The 18,040-nt window shown below is 41.1% G+C and overlaps 1 protein-coding gene across 1 annotated transcript; it reads left to right on the top strand.

Moving 5' to 3' along the window:
- Nucleotides 1-32: 32 nt before the first annotated feature.
- GRAMD1C (GRAM domain containing 1C) lies at nucleotides 33-17,136 on the top strand (the record flags this gene model as incomplete). Its single annotated transcript, XM_009709589.1, has 10 exons — nucleotides 33-195; nucleotides 6,998-7,144; nucleotides 7,950-8,068; nucleotides 9,204-9,346; nucleotides 11,080-11,183; nucleotides 11,901-12,080; nucleotides 13,589-13,646; nucleotides 14,148-14,258; nucleotides 15,159-15,264; nucleotides 16,914-17,136. Coding segments are annotated over 10 exons (1,209 nt in total), but the record flags the coding sequence as incomplete, so codon positions are not given.
- Nucleotides 17,137-18,040: the final 904 nt, after the last annotated feature.

An 18,040-nucleotide genomic window follows, 5' to 3' on the forward strand; every position in this document is an offset into this window, starting at 1 on the left:
CCCCCCCCCCCCCCCCCCATTGGTTGTTTCAGGTAGAGGAGTCCCCAAGTGAGAAGCAAATAAAGAAGAGCCCTCTTCCATCTTCAGAAAGAAAACCTGTTAAGCTAGTCAGGAGCAGGTCTTTCGAAAAGTCCTTGGACCTGAATGAGAATGAAAATCTTCCTGAGAAGAGCAGTGCCTCAGATAGTGAAGAAGGTAAATCTCTTAACAGTTGGGATCTGTAACAGAACCTGACTCTGGTGTTCCATCTCACTTGTGGAGCAAGTTAGAGAACTTTTTGATCTTATGAAACTTGTTTGCTCATTTGTTTCACAGAATTGCAGCAAAAACATCTTTGTATCTTAGTTTCTGGGGAGAAAAAAATAAAGTTGTTGTTGAAGGTGTTTAGAACGAAAACAAATTGTGGTTTTCCTTCTCTTTTGGTGGGTAAAGAGTTGCTAACAGCTTAAACTAAAAAAAAGTTTCTTGACAATGTGGTGTTGTTTGTTCACTTTCCGTGCTCTCACAGATATTTCAAATATTTTTTTTTTCTTTCCTTTGTTTTCACTTCATGGGAACTGAGGGGAAACATTTCAGACTGTTCTCCAGTTTCTGAAAGATTCCTTCACCTTCCCCACACCCCGTCCCCCGCCAAGTTCTTTAGGTTTCTACTTTCTTAAGGCATATGGGCTTCAATGTTATTGATAGAGCGAACTGAGGAACTCACTGACTGTCCAGGCAAGACAACTTCCTGGCTTTCAGGATTGTATTGTGCATATTCTGAATCTGGTCTGAAGATGAAAAGCCTTAACATGTTATCTTGGAGCAGATTACACTTCATGTGCCAACAGAGTATCTTAATGGATCCCAATATACCATCCTCATAACTCATACCTCATTACCCAGTACAAGATGAGAAGAAACATGGGTACCACAGTACTACAGAGCTTGTTACTTGGCTGTTATTTGCTTCCTTTCCTCTTCTCACTGTAGAAGAGAAAAACATAGCTTTATGTCTCATAGCAGTTTTGGTATAAGTGTGTTATCTCCTGTGGAGAGAGTAAGGCCAGAGCGCGCCTTCTACCCAGGCTGGATGACAGTGAGACTTGTGCTGAGGTCTGTGGGTGCTTGTTCTATGGTCACACCATAGCCCCTGGCAAGTTCTCGCTCTCTAAGGTGAGCTTTTCACTTACTGTGGGGAACTTTTCTGTGCCAAAGGGCTGTAGTTGTTCAAAGAACTCAGTGAAGTTGTGGTGGATGTTCTGTTAAGTATCCCAATCTTGGACTCTGTAAATGCCTTTAAAACGAGGTGTGCACAGCCTGGATTGGTTCCAAAGTTGTATGGTGGTGTACAAATGAAAGACAGAATAGCTCAACAGTAGCAGTGTGCTTAGTAGCAATTGAATATTTATTTCATATGCAAAGAGATAACTTACTTTCATCACCTGTTGGCAGGAATAGAACAGTTCAGTTAATTGAGGCCAGTTCTTAATCTGACTGAGAAGTTTTGCATCTCATCTTTTCAGAGTTGGCAACTGAAGTTGTGTGCAGATGTTAATATGTTGGGATCACTGAGCTGTCCAGGAAAGCTTTCAAAGTCATGGCTTGAATTGGCTGCTTGCAAGTTGTGATTGTTGCCTGAGGGTATATTTTATATTCAACTAACTTTCCTTTTGCTCACTCATACTGCTTATGTGTTTGCTTGAGTTCAGATTCAACTCAATGCATGTTAACGTATAATTTTTGTTAATCTGCCTACTTGAACGGGCTGTAGTTTATGGTGTACTCCTACACATTTAACCAGCTTCACACCTTACTTCATCACAGGTGTATCTTTTAGAGCAGCAGAAACTTTTGGCCTTCAGATGTTTTAGCTATCGTGCAGTTTTCCTATCCTCTTAGTAGCACATATCTCTTCTCTCTCTGGATTTTATTTTTTATGACAGAGGTCTCCAGTGAAACTGATTGAAAATAGTCCTGTTGTCTTTCATGCAGCTGTTTGCCTAAATGATGGCAGTAAATACTCCCTGTCATCCCTGCATTGGTGATGTTGAGTAAATAGAACATATTAAACTGGAGATGTCTCTTTTTATTAAAGAGAACAGACTTCATGCTACTTTTCTTACTTCTCCTCCCTCCCCCAAGACTAGTCTCTCTTTATTCAGAGCAGGATTTTCTAGTCCCACAACATGGATCTTTCTTCTCAGATTACCTTCATGCTTAGATTTTTTTTTTTTCTTCTTCTGTTTCTCTGTTTTCTATTGCAGGCTCTATTCACCTAGTCTTACAAGGTGAATTCCTTCATGCAAACGGAACTAGCTTTCCTACATGGCAAAGGTTTACCCATGCGATTAATTTCTCTTGTGTCCTCTGGCACATTCTCAGGCTGCCCATGGAGGTGTCCTAGCAAATAAGGTGAGGGGCAAGCTCAAGACTGTTGTTCTCCAATTCCAGTCTGCCTGACACCCAAAGCTGGAATGCCAGAGCCTTAGCACCAGTTCCCTTGCCCTAAGCAATTCTCACATTTCTTACCTCGGTTATGTGGGGTGTGCGTCTCCCTAGGCACCACTGGCCTGTTGACCTGGATCTTCGTGCTTTTGTTTGGTTTTGTAAGTTGGAGTATAAGTCTTGAGCCATGACAAACTTTTGGCTAAGCTAAAAATTATTATCTGTGGTCTTAATTCTGAATTTTAGAAAACAAATTTTAGTTAAAGCACAGAATATATATTTCCAAAATAGAGTCAGGAGATTCTGAATTCCCTCAAATTACTCTTTCATTTGTAGAGTTGTTTTTTTGTTGTTGTTTGTTTTGGTTTTGTTTTTTGCAATGACAATGTTCAGCAGCATAAAATACTTCAAAGAAAGAAAGGAGAAGCAGGAAATTAGAAAACAGGCTTTTCAGTTAGAAAGCTTTACTGTGTATGGGGACATGATAAATTCCTGATCTCTTTGTGTAACTTGACAGACTTACTATATTGTTTCTGTTTGTACTAATAACCACCTTAAATGTGTGGTCTGCAGGAGAGCGTAACTGCTTGCACTGTAGTGCTGAGATGAGTACAGTGGCGGGTTTGACTTGTCTTGCAGATAGGGATGTATGGGGTAGAAAATGTTTGAAATACAGTGTGGTTGAAATTAGTTCAGCCCTGTGACATCTGCCCCATCCGAAAGCAAGTATTTTGTTGCATATATAACTACCAATTATTTGTTGCTTTGAGGTTTGGAGGATATATGCTTAAGTTATCTATAGGCAAAAGGTGTTTGTTTTTTAATCTTGTGAGCTGGAAAAAGCTAGCATTGTCACAATACTTACTCAATACCTCCCCAAATTAATGTTTTACCTAGTCTTTTAAAGTATAGGAGAGCTCTTTGAGAATGGTTAATATTGCTGATGCAGTCTTTAAATAGATGGTGTCTGGAACATGTTCACTCTAGGAATTGGTTTTATTGACTTGATTTCAAGTGTATCTGGTTAAAGGCTCCTATTTATATACTCTTCGTGCAGTGTGCAATTTTTCCTCATCCCCAGCAGCACAGAAATCCTCAACAGTGCAAAGATTTGCATACATACATTTTCTTTTTTTCCTGATCCTCCCCTAACTCTGTGGAGTGGAAAAATCAGCTGGTTTATTAATTTGTTTGATAGCCTCTGCTCTTACTGGTTCAGCTTTCTTAATTCGCTTGTGGTATGTGTTTAGCTTCAAGCTGTTGGTTGTTAATGGGAATTTTAAGAACTTTTTTTTTTCCTGCCCCCTTTCCCCCCCTCCATTTTTCTGTCTCTTTCTTTTCTTGCACTGCAGATGTTTTCAAACCTCTGCAATCACTGCTGCATAATGGTATTGTATTCAAACATTATTTCACAGCTTGCCTTGCAGTGATGAAAATGACCTTATGAAGTGCAAGGCAATAGTGGGGGAGGGAACAGACTTGCTGACTTCAGGCTGAACAAGGACACTCTGGGTCATATGTTTACTTCTGGATTTTTGGGTCCCTAGGGATCCTAACCTAAAGTCGGAATAATCTCATGTTCTGTTATCAGACAGTAGCTCCAATTCATCTATAAATGTATTCGAGCTAAGAGAGTCAGTGTTAATTTCATACTGCTGAGGGGTTAGAACAGCATTAAAAGTTAAGGAGTTAGAGTGATATCTGGGTACCTGCACAAAACATTGTGTTCATAAAGAGTATTTCTAAGCCAGTCCCAGGTAAAATGCTTGATGTTGCTCTAATATTGAGATAAATAAAAGGCAGGTAGGTTTACCTGTGTGAGTTAAAACAAACAAAAAAAACCAGTAGACAAACATGCATATTCATTTGTAGCAGACACGAGTAGTTAAAGCTTTCTATTCTGTTCAAATTGCAAGCATGTAAACTGTACACTTATTCTTTGCTATGCTAGTGTTTCTGCTCACTGCTTTATCTAGGATTTCCACAGCTAAACTCTGAGAAGGCCAGATGGAAGTGACTTGAAGCTTGTCAAGCTCTTGGTGTATGCAGTGACTTGCTTCCACAGATGTGGGACTCACAGCAGCATTCATACATACATGCTCCTTTGAGACCTATTGTCTGAAAGGTTTCCAGGCTTTCTGGAAAACAGCTATTTGCATCCTAGCTTCTAAAGTGGCTGATGGCCTGATGTATCAACCCAGTTTCAGCTTGGATTTTCTGAAAATACTGCTTTATGTGATAACACCACTTGTAAAATTTTTTTTGTTCCAAGAGCTGAGAGGGGTTGTAAGTAAAAACATTTCTCAGTAGATACTCTCCTGTACTTGGCACTTCATTGACTGTTCTTTATTAGAGGCATGACTAGGTAGAAATAGTGTAGGTAAGTCAGATAACAGGAAATTTTGTATAGAGCTGTGGATGCTGTTGCTTAAGACTTGATACAAGGAGGACAGACTTTACACTTGAAGAATAAAATATCTCAGTAGTGAGGCCTGCACCTAAAGGTAATAACACATGGGCTTTGTGCTTATCATAAGTTACTGTGGCTTACCAAATTACCTCGCGTCAGCAGAAACATAGTAGCTGTCCTCAGTGGTTCAGGTGAACATAAAGTTGTGTCATTTAGCTAAACCTCACTAGGACAAAGGTAACTTGTGTTATCATGTATTTGCTAAGACATATACAAATAGCTGTCAAAGCTTATCTGATGCATGGTGACTTTATCATGTGCCTAGACCTTTGCATTTTTTTTTTTTTGAGCAATTGCAAATTCCTTGCGCATGTCAAGGTCCAGCTGAGTAAGACTCAGAGTAACTAGGTTTGAATTACCTGGTGTCTGACTCCATGCTTGTTAGCTGATGCACAGTAGGCGAAGGGGGATGTCAACATCAATATCTGAAGCTTCCTGTCTCTTGGTGAAAGAGTGGAAGTGGGGAGTGAACTCTGAAAGGAGATAGGTCTGCAGTGTTGAGGTCTTGTTAGTTGAGGCCAAACTTACAGTTCACTTGGACTGCATTTTGCTGGAATTAGGTTCAGCTCTGAGAGGAAATACAATGAACGTAAACTGAAAACCCAGTCTGGATTTCTGGCTTCCCACAGGTTGTTTCAGCACAGCAGAATCTGTATTCTAGCATGTAGTAACTGCATATTGGCTGCTTAAATAGGCCTCTTAAAATGCGTGCTTGCTTTCTGTCCCATCTCACAATTGAATAGACTTACGTAATTGCGTAAGCAGAACATGGTGTGGGAAGGAAGTCCATCTCTTGTGCAAGCACAAAAATAAAGCACTCATGCTTCAGTTTTGGGGTCCTACGTTGAAGCCTGATTAGGTCAAAGAGAACTTTTTTTGGAGGCCAATGTATAACAGGGACTTCTTGCAGGCTAGAAGCAGCACTAGAGCGGAAGTCTGCTCAGGGTCAGAATTGGATTTCGTTGGGAACTGTTGTGGTGTTCAGTTGCTGCATTTGCGTTTATCAATACTGACTGCTCCCAAGCAATAATGTTTTAAGTGCTGTAACCTTAGCCTATAGGCAGCTTGTGAACTATAGCTTGATATTCAGGCTACCTTTGCATTGGTGGCTGGCAGTGACCTTTGCTAAATCTGACCATTCATTTGTATCGGTTGAGAGGTTAGGCGTCCTGACTTCTGTCTTACTTCTGCAAGATTTGCTTTCAGCCTTTTTGCTTCGTTTTACTAATGTGTGGTGGTGGGGTTTTTTGTTTGTTTTTGATAACTGTAGCTTAGGATGGACTTGTTTCTAAAGCATAAGCAGATTGAACTGGGGTTGGCGTAGGAGACTGCTTGCCTTCCAGGATTAGAATTCTATCCCTTCTCTCTTGCAAGAGTGGCTGAGACAACCACAAAGCTGAGTCATACCAGCAACCAACAGGAAGCAGAAATAGCAAAGATCAGTGCTGCAGCCACCGAATGCCACTAGGGTGCTTGTTGGTGGTTTTGAAATAGGGGACGGCAATTAAGCATCTTGGTGTACTTTTCAGGACTGCAGAATGGAGCAAGGTACCTCTTGCGTTCCTCTTATAAATAGGTACGGAGGGAGGAACAGTTTGAGGAACTGCTTGGGAGTCTGCCTGGTCTCTTAGGCTGTGGACCCTACCAGCATTACAGATGTTAAAAGCAGAATTCTGAAACTAGCCCAAAGACGAAAACTAGTATGGTTTCCACTGTCCTGCTTGCTGTGTCTCTCCTTTGTACAATAGGCACACATATTAATAAAGATTACACTAACTTTTGGCTTCCTCAGTATTTCCTGTAGGATGAGCAGAATATTGAAGGCAAAACTGAAGGAATGGGACCTTGAGATCTTGATTTATCAACTTATGTTGCACAGGGAGATGGCGGTGGGGGGTTGAAAATCAACTCTGGACTTGGCTCCTGGAGGCAACCTACCTACCAAATCATGTGCTGTTATCATTACTGGGTTTCTGAGAGTGAGAAACAAATGCTTGTGCAAACTTGGGAAGGATTTGAGCTGTAATAAAGCTTAGTATTATGAAGAAGCTTTATAACATTCTGTTCCTTTCTTAACCTGATCTTTCTGCCTTTCCTTAGCAGTGAAGGAGTCTGTCTCTGAGAATGATATCTATGGGAGACTTTTTATAAACAGAGTTTTCCACATCACCGCAGACAAGATGTTTGAAATCCTTTTCACCAATTCTCATTTCATGCAGAGGTTTCTCAATTCCAGGAGTATAGTAGGTAATATACTCTTCTCCCTTCTGTCTGTATTGCAAACTACCCTGAAAATTTCAGCCTCTGAGAAATGTTAAATTAGGGCTAAGTTGAATTTTAAGTTTCCTCTTGTTTTAAAAGAACTTTGAAGCCTTAAAGTTCCGCTATGAGAGAGGCTATTTAAAGATAGCCTGTTGTTTCTGTGGATCTGTAGATCAGTCACATTTCAGAGTAAAAACCTCATTTTACTGCACCACAAAACTGTACCTTAATGCCTGAATTTTGGATAGGCTATTAAGTTAATGCATTCTGTGGGGTATTTCTGAATTACATTGTGTCCCAGAAATAGTGAAATGTGTACGACTGGCACACAGGCAAAATCATTGCATCCTCCTAAATGATACTCACAGGCTTTAATTTTCTGGATGAGTAAATTTTATTCACTGAGATCATAAGAACAGAAAATTAAGTCAAAAAAGGTAATATTTATTCAGTGTCAGCTTGGAAGGCAAAGTGGCAAAAGCTTTATATGATGCTAAGTGAATCTATTCAACTTCAAGCAGATGGGAAATGACATACTTTCATTTAATTGCTTACTCTTCTCCCCACCCTCAAGTCTCTTTCAGTAGACTCAGGTTCAACTACTTAATGCCTCACCTTTTGTTCATCAGTGAACTACAATTTTCCCTTTTCCTGCAAAAAACACAGTCATTTTGAATCAGTTTTCTGTCTCTCTCCCCGCCACTGTTCTTAAACTGTTAAGATACAAAAGGGCAGAGATAATGCCTTTTAGGTAATCTGCATGTGAGATTTTGCATAATTTCTTGTCTAGATGCTGTATCAACCCCTTGGAATAGAGATTCCAGTGGCAATCAGTTGAGGACTTTGACGTACACTGTAACAATTAACAATCCACTTTGTGGGAAGTTCACAACTGCAACTGAAAAGCAGGTACTGTGTGCGCATGTGTGTCTGTCTGGTGCCCTTTAAAGCAAGGCAGAGGTCAACACTATGGTCTGTCAGAGATCTGACCATGGATTAGAGTTCAGTGAGCTGAATGTGAATCTGCAGTTGAAATGTAGCATCTCTAGAGGGTACCTTGCTGCCCCTCTTGCCATTAGTGAGCAAACTCTGATGAAATCAGAGAGGCTTTCTACCTTTACAAGTGGCTGTAAACTTCTCACACAGTCTGTGGGGAAAAGTACTAACAACTCTTACGAGGAGGTGAAAAGATGCAATGAAATGCTTTCAATGTCCACTTCGGGGCTCCCCAGTAAGAGAGAGAGATGGAAAGAGTCCAGCAAAAGACTACTAAGATGGTTAAGGGGCTGGAGCATCTCATATGAGAAATGGCTGAGAGCTGGGACTGTTCAGCGTGGAGAAGAGAAGGCTCAGAGGGGATCTTTCAATGTATATATGTATCTCAAGAGAGGGTGCAAAGAAGTCTGAGCCAGGCCTTCACTACCAAAGGCTACACCTTTCAGTGGTGCCCAGTGACAGGACCAGAGACGATGGGTACAAACTGAAACACAGAAGGTTCCCTCTGAACATCAGGAAATGCTCTTTTACTGTGAGGGTGACTGAGCACTGGAACAGGTTGTCCGTAGAGGTGGTGGCATCTGCTTCCTTGGAGAAATTGGAAAGCCATCTGGACATGGTCCTGGGCAACCAGCTCTAGATGACCCTCGTTGACAGGATTCTTGGTGAAGATGACCACCAAAGGTGCCTTCCAGTCTCAACCATTCTGTAATTCTGCTTTGGGAAAGGTCTCATAGTTCAGTCTCAAAGAAGAGCTGTGGTCATGAATCAGTGGCCAGCCTTGCAGATATCTGGTACTTGAAATGGCAGTGGGGAAGTACTGCTTGTGCCTATGTTGGCTGTAGCAGGAGGCATCTTCTTGTTCCTCACCCCACCTATACTTGCCATTCTTAACTAGTTTTTATTGTGGTTGTTCAGGTTTTCTCCCTATTTTAGTTCACTTGAAGTTGGTTGGTCTAGCCTAAGGAATTCAGGCTGAAAGGAAAAAAAGTATACAAAATTGAGTACCATGAGTATGCCTTCTTATTTTTATTTTCCTTTATGGTAGATCCTGCATAAGCAGAGCCAGAAGGGTCAGTCTTACCAGGTGGATGCTGAGGTACTGACCCATGATGTCCCCTACCATGATTATTTCTACACTGTGAACAGATACTGCATCAGCCGCACATCCAGTCACAAGTGTCGATTACGGTGAGCCTTGAGTGGTGCACAGTGGGAGGGGAGATACTAAGGCACATATGTTATGGGTTGATGAAGCGTGCTTATCAAAAGATCTGCCAACAGCATAGAGAAGGTCAGTTTCTCTTGAAGTTGGGGATCTCTTCAGAAAAATAAGCTTGGTTTGTCTTGTCACATGTATGCTGTATTTGGATCTCATTAATATGGTAAGAAATGAATTCTTATGTTGATTTTATGAGGTACAGAACTCATCTCCCAAGACTGAACTGAGTTCTGACCAGCCTTGCATTTTCGAGTGCAGCTGTGTAAGTGGGATAAATTGGAACTACCCGAGATGTTTTATTACAAATTTTCCCAGATATCTTGGCCAAGGACCTGTAGAGGAGGATGGTTTTACAGGAAGGTGCAGGGAAGATGGAATGCACCTACTTTTGCAGGGAGCATACTGAAGCGAATCAGACTTCATTATTGAACTCTGCCTAGGTAGGGGAGTCATAAAAGGCACTTCCCTTTCCTCTCCCGTTTGTTGAAAATGCCCAAAGTGATCAAGTTCCATGTTCAGTGCATTTGTGTGACTTTCTGACTATGTAATCCTTGGTAGTTTTTGTGCTGTCTTTAAGACCTTTTATCTCAAACTTTATCAGTACCCAGGAAAGGTAAGCAAGCCTGGATTTTACTCTGGTTTATATCAGGCTATAAAGGTGCTGAAGACTCCCTCTCTACTGGGAGTAGGGAAGAAAAGTCCTTGAACAACTGTTCTGGATGTCTTTTTTTTTTATTATTTTTTTTTTTTAAGTGAGTCATTCTTCCTCTGAGAGCTGTATTTGTTTTATCTGAGACACGTGGCAACCCTAGAGTAAGAGCAAAAACCTAGGTTTCAGTATGGTGCACAGAGCATGTATGTATAGAACAGAAGGTGCATGGTGGTGTTACAGCTGGCTTTATTATACTGTGTTTAAAATTGCTCAAAAACTATTTGAAAGATGCTGTTTTGTTAAACTAGAAATGCAGTGAGCTCACATTGATTGGAATTATTATTTGGAAACATTGAAAAAGGTGTATTCTAGGACAGTCAGTGTTCTTGACTTAATTCAAAATCACATGCTATCCTTTTCTCCTTTATGAAGAGCTCTGAGATTCATTCAGTTGTAAGAAGTGGCCCTCTGAAGGATTCTACTCCAATTCATTTCTATTCTGGAAGCATTATTGATTAGCTTGACCTGGGGAATGCAAGACAGGAAGGTCACTTCCCTCTGTCATGCTCGCAGAAAGACAGATTTTAATTTCTGTCTACTCAGGGTAGGATCTGAGCACTTGGTGCATGAGCGGTGATAACTAATTTCATCTGCTGCCATTGTGGTGCCCATGTAATATGTCATGTGTACACATACAGAGTAAAAAGCAGAACTTCATGATCTGAAAGCCTGAAGCCAATTTTAAATGTACGTTAAAATGAGAACACTTCAGAGGAGAGAAATTCTCTGCTAGTCTGTCTGAGGGAGATGACTTTAGATGTTTCCTGTAATTTGGACGTTCAGATCTCCTGAGGCTTTAGCTAGATATGTTGTCTTTACTACTGTTTGTCTCTTGCCTTGCTTCAGTGTAAGTGCTGCCCAGGTGGAAAGCCAAGGCAGTTCCAGCTGGTATTTCAGATTATGGGCATAAGCTGGAAGAAGCCTGCTTTTGACGAGATATTTCTGCTTATTTAGAAGACCACTCTTTCACTATTGCATTCTGTTTATTAGGGTTTCTGCAGAAGTGAAGTACAAAAAACAGCCTTGGGGCCTTGTCAAGTCTGTAATTGAGAAGAATACCTGGGGAGGAATACAGGAAAACTTCAAACAACTTGGTGAGGCATTTTCCTCTTTGTGCTGGAGTAAGGAGGCTACCTTTCCTATGTATGTTTTCATATCAGTCAGACTTGATTCCTTAAATAATGGTTTGAAAAGAGGGCAATACCAAAGGAGTCTCAAAGTCAGAAGTTCATATCATCAATATATCTGCCAATTCCAGGGTGTAAAAGAAGCCTCGTAGCTTAATGCTAACAAGGAGCTCTTGCATACCTTGTCATAATTGCTTTCTGAAGGAAACATGAGGAGTAGCAGGAAAGCTGTTACCCTCAACCACATATCCCTGTCTCTAAGTATTCCTTGATTGTAGGTATGAGAAGAGAAGCAGTGGCACTTGGCAGGCTCCCTGGCTATGTCTGTTAACAGCCTGGCCGGCCATGGCTGCAAACTCACAGTCTAACACAATTCCTACTCTCAGTCTAACAGTGTCTTGAAGTGCTCTTCCAACTGCTGTCTAACTTATCATTAAACAATCCTGCATAGGCTGAATGTATACTGAATGTATCTGGAAAGTGTACTAAGTGCCCTCTAGCAAATAGGACAGGTAGTACAGGTCAAGGTGTAGTTTATGGCAATTACTTGCTTTAGGTTCATTTACTAGAAGGTGCGTTTATCCCTCTCACTGCCACCTTCCATATCTCACAATTTTAGTCTTCAGTGCTAGGCTTTTCAGCTTTCAATTTGAAAGTTCAGTAACTTTATTTTTTCCAATGCAGAATCAGATCTTCTAATGGAGGAATATGCAATTAATCAGTCCATAGAAGATTCTGGAAAATTAGTTGCCCTGAGACGAAGACGACGCACTTTACACCGGAGTCTGGCAGAATCACTTCCCAAACGTTCTTCCCAACACTCCTCTGGTGACACAGGAGTAGAGTCCCAGGGCAGCATCATAGGTAGGAATTTTTATATCAAATGTTTCCCAAAAGGTGTATTCAAGAAAGCTTAACTACTCTCATTATCTTTATCTAATTAGTGTGACAGCAAATGCGTTAGTGTGTTCAAGCTTGCCTAAAATAGATTTGGAGCATGCATAGTCACCTTTATGATGAGTATCTCATGAAATCAAACCTAATCTCACCTTCTATTTTTAAAACAAACAAAAAACAATCAAACCCTAAAATGCTGCACTGTACCTGCATAAGATTGAAAATGAGATGGGATCAGAAAGAAATTTAACCTGACTTTTGTAAAGTTGCTGAAAAATTGCTTTATTTCTTCAAATAACTGCACACCCAAGTCATGAGTTGATTAAACTTGGACCTGTCATCTCATGGGGGTTTTTTTGTTTGGTTGGGGTTTTTTGTTAATGAGGCTATTTCCTGTCTACTTCTGTAATTTCTGGGTCACTGAAGCATTTCTTGCAGTTCCACTGCCCCTAGGCACAACAGACTTGGCCACTAGCATATGCAATATTAGCTACACCTACAGAGATGAGGAATATCTGTGCACTAATGTGTACCAGAGAATGGTGGATTTCATGACACAAGTTGAATTGTAAACACTGAAGTAGGAGCAAGTGCCCTTTCCTAAAGGGGGAGACAACACTGAGTATGGCACTGAGTGAACATTTGGATCAACAGCATGTGTAATGGACTCTTTGCCTAACTGACATTACTTTCTGATTGATTAATTTTGCTATTGCTGCTCCACCTTTTCAGGTGAGTGTGTCTGTCTCGGTATACACTGCAGCTTTTGTGTATGCCCTTTGTCTACAGCAAGAAATGTGAATGTAAGGAACTGTTTTAGGAGACAAGGTAATTATATTTAAAGATCAGCCTGCCCACGGCAGTAGGTGATTGCTGCTCCGTTTGGAGAGGATGCTTCCTCTCCCTCACTAGTGTCTGGTCCCTGTTGCCTGATGACTACCAGATGCTCTTTCAAAAGGCTGTCTTTAGGCCAATATATAAGCCAAGCCAATAAGGATGGGACAAGTTGCAGGAGAACTTGTCCTGCAACTTCTGACACTGGTTGTCAGAAAGACTAATGTGCGCAGGAGAACAAGCAGAAGAGAGCCCCTTTGCAGCCCCTCTCTGCTTGTGTTTGACTAGCAGCATATGTGCTGAATGAGTGTTAGTAATGGATGGACTGTAGCCTTCTCAGGCTATCTAAGTTTAATGTGAACATGCCACAGTCCTGTATTTTCCCCACCATATTGGGGTAGGAGGAATCCTGCTCCTGATGGAAGAGCCTGACTGTCCAGCTGACTTGTCTGAGATGACTGCAGAAATGCCTTGGTGAATGTTGGAGATGATTCTGTGCACCCACGTGATCTGTTATTTTTTTCCATCAGAAGCTGTTGAGCTATTCTGTGTGAAATGCTGGGCACTGATATGTATCTGCAGGCATCCTTTAGGAATGTTCTTCAGTACTTTTTAACCTCCTTCTCTTCCATGCCCTATAGGAAGGAAAAGAGATGCTGTAAGTAGGACCACCACCATCATTGTAGTAATGAGTGTCTTGTAAGTACTCACTTGCATTAAAGTGTGGCTTGACTCAGGCTCATCTTGGTCTTTATCTGTATTTGTCTGTACCTTACTTGCATGTTAACATTGCATGTAGCATGATAGATCCTAACCTAATTTGAATGGAGCACTCAGGTATAGGAGGGGAATGGATTGACTTCAGTGACAGATGGAATGAAAATGCTGATTTGCTGAACTAGTCTACCATGCAGGTTTATTTAGGTCTGATCCTATTAAAAGAAGTCTAGAATTTACTCATTCCTAGTTTTAAAAGTTCCAAGAGGAGACACTGTTGTCACTCCTATTGGTTGCTATTACGCAGCTTAATGCTAACTGCTAAGAATTGTTTGGATAGATCTTTATTTTCAGTATAGTGCTGCCCCACACCTTTTTTCTCCCAGAGGGATTCTCTTAACTGTTTTTAGCCATGATCTTGTTTCTGTAGCGTTGCAACTGAAATTGTTACAGGACTTGATTTTTGTTCTCTTCTCACTACAGTTTGCTGCTCTTGGTCTTGCTGAATATAACACTGTTTCTCAAACTGTCAAAGATAGAGCATGCAGCTCAGTCCCTCTATCATGTCCAGCTTCAGGAAGAAAGCTCTTTGAAGTAAGTTGAATTCACAATTATTGCTTGCTTTCATCCTCTACTTATGTGAGAATCTCATTTAAGAAATAAGGTTTAAACATTGAAACCTAGTGGTAAGTTTTCAAAAGCTGCTGGGGCTTACTGCTCTTCTGTGGTCTAAGCTGATATCCAGTGACATGTCTGACTGCATCTTGCAGTAATAAATTCTCCTTTGACAAGCTGGTTTTTGGGGGAGTGTTAACCTTGGCTGGTGTTTATCACCCTGCTGTGATTCATCTTCTGTGAATATCATAGTGCCGATCACAGAACCGAAGTGTTACCTTCATCCTATGTGAACCAGCATGATCTCAAATATAATGTTAGAGATTCATTTAGCTTTTTAGCCTCTTTCTGTGAGTCTCCTGCTAAATCTCCTCTCCCCCTAAAACTTCCATGTTAGGTGCCTTTTGTATTCAGACACATGGAAGAGGCTCAGATGTTGCTTTCTCTCCTGAATATTGTATCAGCAAACAAGTTAAAAACCATAACCTGATCTTGAAAACCATAGAACCGTAAAAACCTTGGGTTTTAACGAAGTTAAAAAACATAACCTGATCTTGTGTGGTGACCTCCTGCAGCGAGAATCTCCTAACTGATTAGAGTAACTTTCTTCATAAGAAAGAGCTTGCTCTCTGAAGTGTGAGAACTTACACTCTAGGCATAATGCAAGCGCATTTGTTCTTGATGGCTCTGGTCTACGAAGGTCTGAGGCAGTATCTTCAAGGCAACAGGGATTGAAATTCAACTGTAGGCAGCTTTTTATGTGGCCTTTGAAAAAGGATGATTTTAGCAATGGCAGAGCAATGGTGACAGAGCAGTTGCTTTTAGAAAGGCATTGAGATACTTGTTTCATGTTTATGATGTAATCTCAATCTCTTTCAGCATATCCCCAGAAATGGTATCAAAAGAGGAAGTCCCTCAGTATGATAAGGAACAGGTTAAACACGTGAAGGGAGTTTTAAGAGACTCAATTGAAATGCTTGAGCAGGTAGGTCTCTCAGTCTTTCCTGGTGATATTCTTGTTTCTCAGCAACTCAAACTTTCTCCCTTATGCCATCATAGCTTTTGTTTGGTGTCTTTTGGTGCTAACTAAAGTTTTCATGACTCCTTGACCTGTTTTGTCCTAGGCTTGAATTTGGTACATAGGCAATGCTCATGTGTCTGATATTTTGGGTTGAGGTTTGTTGTTTGTTGGGTTTTTTTTTTGGACTAAGATTGAATATTCATGTCAATTCCCTTAAACCTGTCAAGTGCCTGTATTGATGAGATGTGTTGATGCAGTTCTGAAATCATGACAAAGCAAAGACTGGAGTAATTAATAACAGATCCTCTTTTCTAAGAAGACTCAAAACCATAATGTTAAGTATTTGCCCACCTCATTATGGGATTTCTTCATTCTGGTTTATCCTGGCTTTTGCTCTCCACTACTCTTCTGGATATTGGTGAGAGCTTCATTTAGCCTTGGTATCAATGGGCCACCTAATCTCCAGTGAAAAATAAATTAATTCTACAGACCACATGTTTCTGAGAGGCTCCATAGCTATGGAGTTAATCCTGCTTCTCAGAAACTTACGCTTTCAGGCTCCCACATACTACAAACACTATATAAAAAATGAAGTTGTTGAAAGCTGTTGTGCCTCTCTGATCCTGAAGTCCAGGACTGGTAAACCCCTAGGCTGACATTTCAACTCAGTAAGTGAAGGACAGTAAATTCATACTTTGTTTTTTTACTTATAACCTATGAATGTTCTGATTTTAAGTTCTTTTAATAAATCTTAAAATGTGACAGGAGAAACTATTAGATTAGGAAAGCTGTGGGGGAGTTTACATGTACCTCTATCCATCACCAGTTTGCTCTGTGTTCTCCCACGCACTAAAGGAGGGTAGAAAAAGAAGCCATTTTTTTATACTCTTTGTTCAGAGGTGTCTCTGCACACAAGATTGCTATTAATCGATTAACCATTTTGATCACAGCTTGAAAAAGCTTCTGAGTGCTGGAAATTTCACTGTAGAAATTAATTTCCTGGTTTCCATTCCCTTTTCGTTTTCTCTGTTTACTACCCAAACAGTTCCTAATTCTGAAGTATTAAACTGCTTTTTCAATGCACAGAGTGTAAAAAAAAACTTTAAAAAAAAAAAAGGTGAGAATTCAACCACTTCTATTTTTTTCATCCCCGATCTAATACTTTTGTCTGGAAGTCATGACACACCTTGGTGCCTGTTACCTTGTGTTTTCTGAGGGTTGTCAATAATCTAAACACATTTTGTGCACCAAAATGCACTGGGAGGGCAAAGTATTAAAAGAAAATTCATGCTTTGCTGCCGTGTTCCTTACAGTGTTTGCTATGAACATTAACTGTGACTAAAAATGAGTGAGGTGGCTTGTCTTCTGCCCTATTGTCTGGTGAGGTGTTACAACTTCATCATACTGGACTGTCAGTAATTATAAACTGTACAGAGTATAGCTGTAAGGAGAGCACAGTAAGGCAACTAACTGTTTATAGAAACAGGGAGGAGGAAATTGCGTGAAATCTTGAGAAGAAAAGGAGGAGGGAGACATTATTTCCCTGTTATCACTTACCCATGTAGGAGACAAACTTAAGTAATTGGCGGGGTATGATGGTTGTATCTTCACAGCTAAAGATCTCCCTTTCCATGCTCCAAAGAAGCTTTGACCACTTCAACAGGACACAGAGCAGCAAGACTGAGAGTTAATACCCACATCAGCTCTCCGTTCAAGATGTCGGAAGAACAGATGTGTGTGTGAGGACTTATGGGGTAGGGATTGCAACTGTCACCTTCGGACTCTTTACTGTTTGGCTCAAAAGCTGCACGGAATAAAGGTTTCTGGAAGAAGTAAGTTGGGTTCTGCATTCCTGTAGCCTGGCAATCTGTCTCTCCTGCCAGCCCTGTGTCCTGGGGAGTCTCGCTTGTGAACAGTGCAGAGCTCTCAAATCCCATGGTGAGTGAGCGAGGGCAGTTGTACTGCCGGTTAACGGATCTGCAGATTTCGGAGGAAAGGAGAACACCCTCAGCAGAGAGCTGGGCTCATCTTTAATGAAATTGCAGCTTTTTATGTCAGCTTGAAAAATTGCCATCAGTGAAGAGTGTTTTGGACAAAAAGAACAGGTAGTGGTTTCACAGCCACAGGATCTTTATATGCTTTTTTTTAAGCCATCGGGACCTTATAAAACAAGTCACCATCTTTAAGGATGAATATTTTTAACATTAATTAACTAAACAGGAAAATGCTTGATACTTCTTTACTAAATCTCTTGCGTACTGCGAGCTTTGGCAGGCTGCCTTCTGCCATATGTTTCTAGCTTTCCCAGAGAAATTTTAGCCCTCGGTATTTTCCCTCCATCAAGGGCTGCGCTTCGGTTCTTTAGCACAGCGTGCCCACTGATAATGAAACACCTTTTCTTCTGGCTTCAAGCTTTTTCCTAAGGAGGCTGAGAGAAGGAAGATGAAAACAAAAATTAAAAGCAAGGGAAACAGCACCATCCCTGTGAGCTCAGACCGTGGTTGTAGGGCAGCGCTGGCTGGCGTGGGGTGCTCAGTCTGTTGCAGCGGTGCAATCAGCCGAGCTCCTCTGTCTGCAGCCCAGGGTGGGTTAGGGGGTGTACGTGTAGGTACTTGAGTCCCAAAATGCGGGGTCCTGAGGTGAAACCCTCCACGGGGGAGGTTTAACCATGCGCTGCGGGAAACTTTCCCAGCCATGCATGTCCAACCCCGGGGAGCGGCAAAGCTAATGAGTTTTGTCC

Source organism: Cariama cristata, unplaced genomic scaffold (genome assembly GCF_000690535.1).
Source record: "Cariama cristata isolate BGI_N322 unplaced genomic scaffold, ASM69053v1 scaffold29101, whole genome shotgun sequence".
NCBI lineage: Eukaryota > Metazoa > Chordata > Aves > Cariamiformes > Cariamidae > Cariama > Cariama cristata.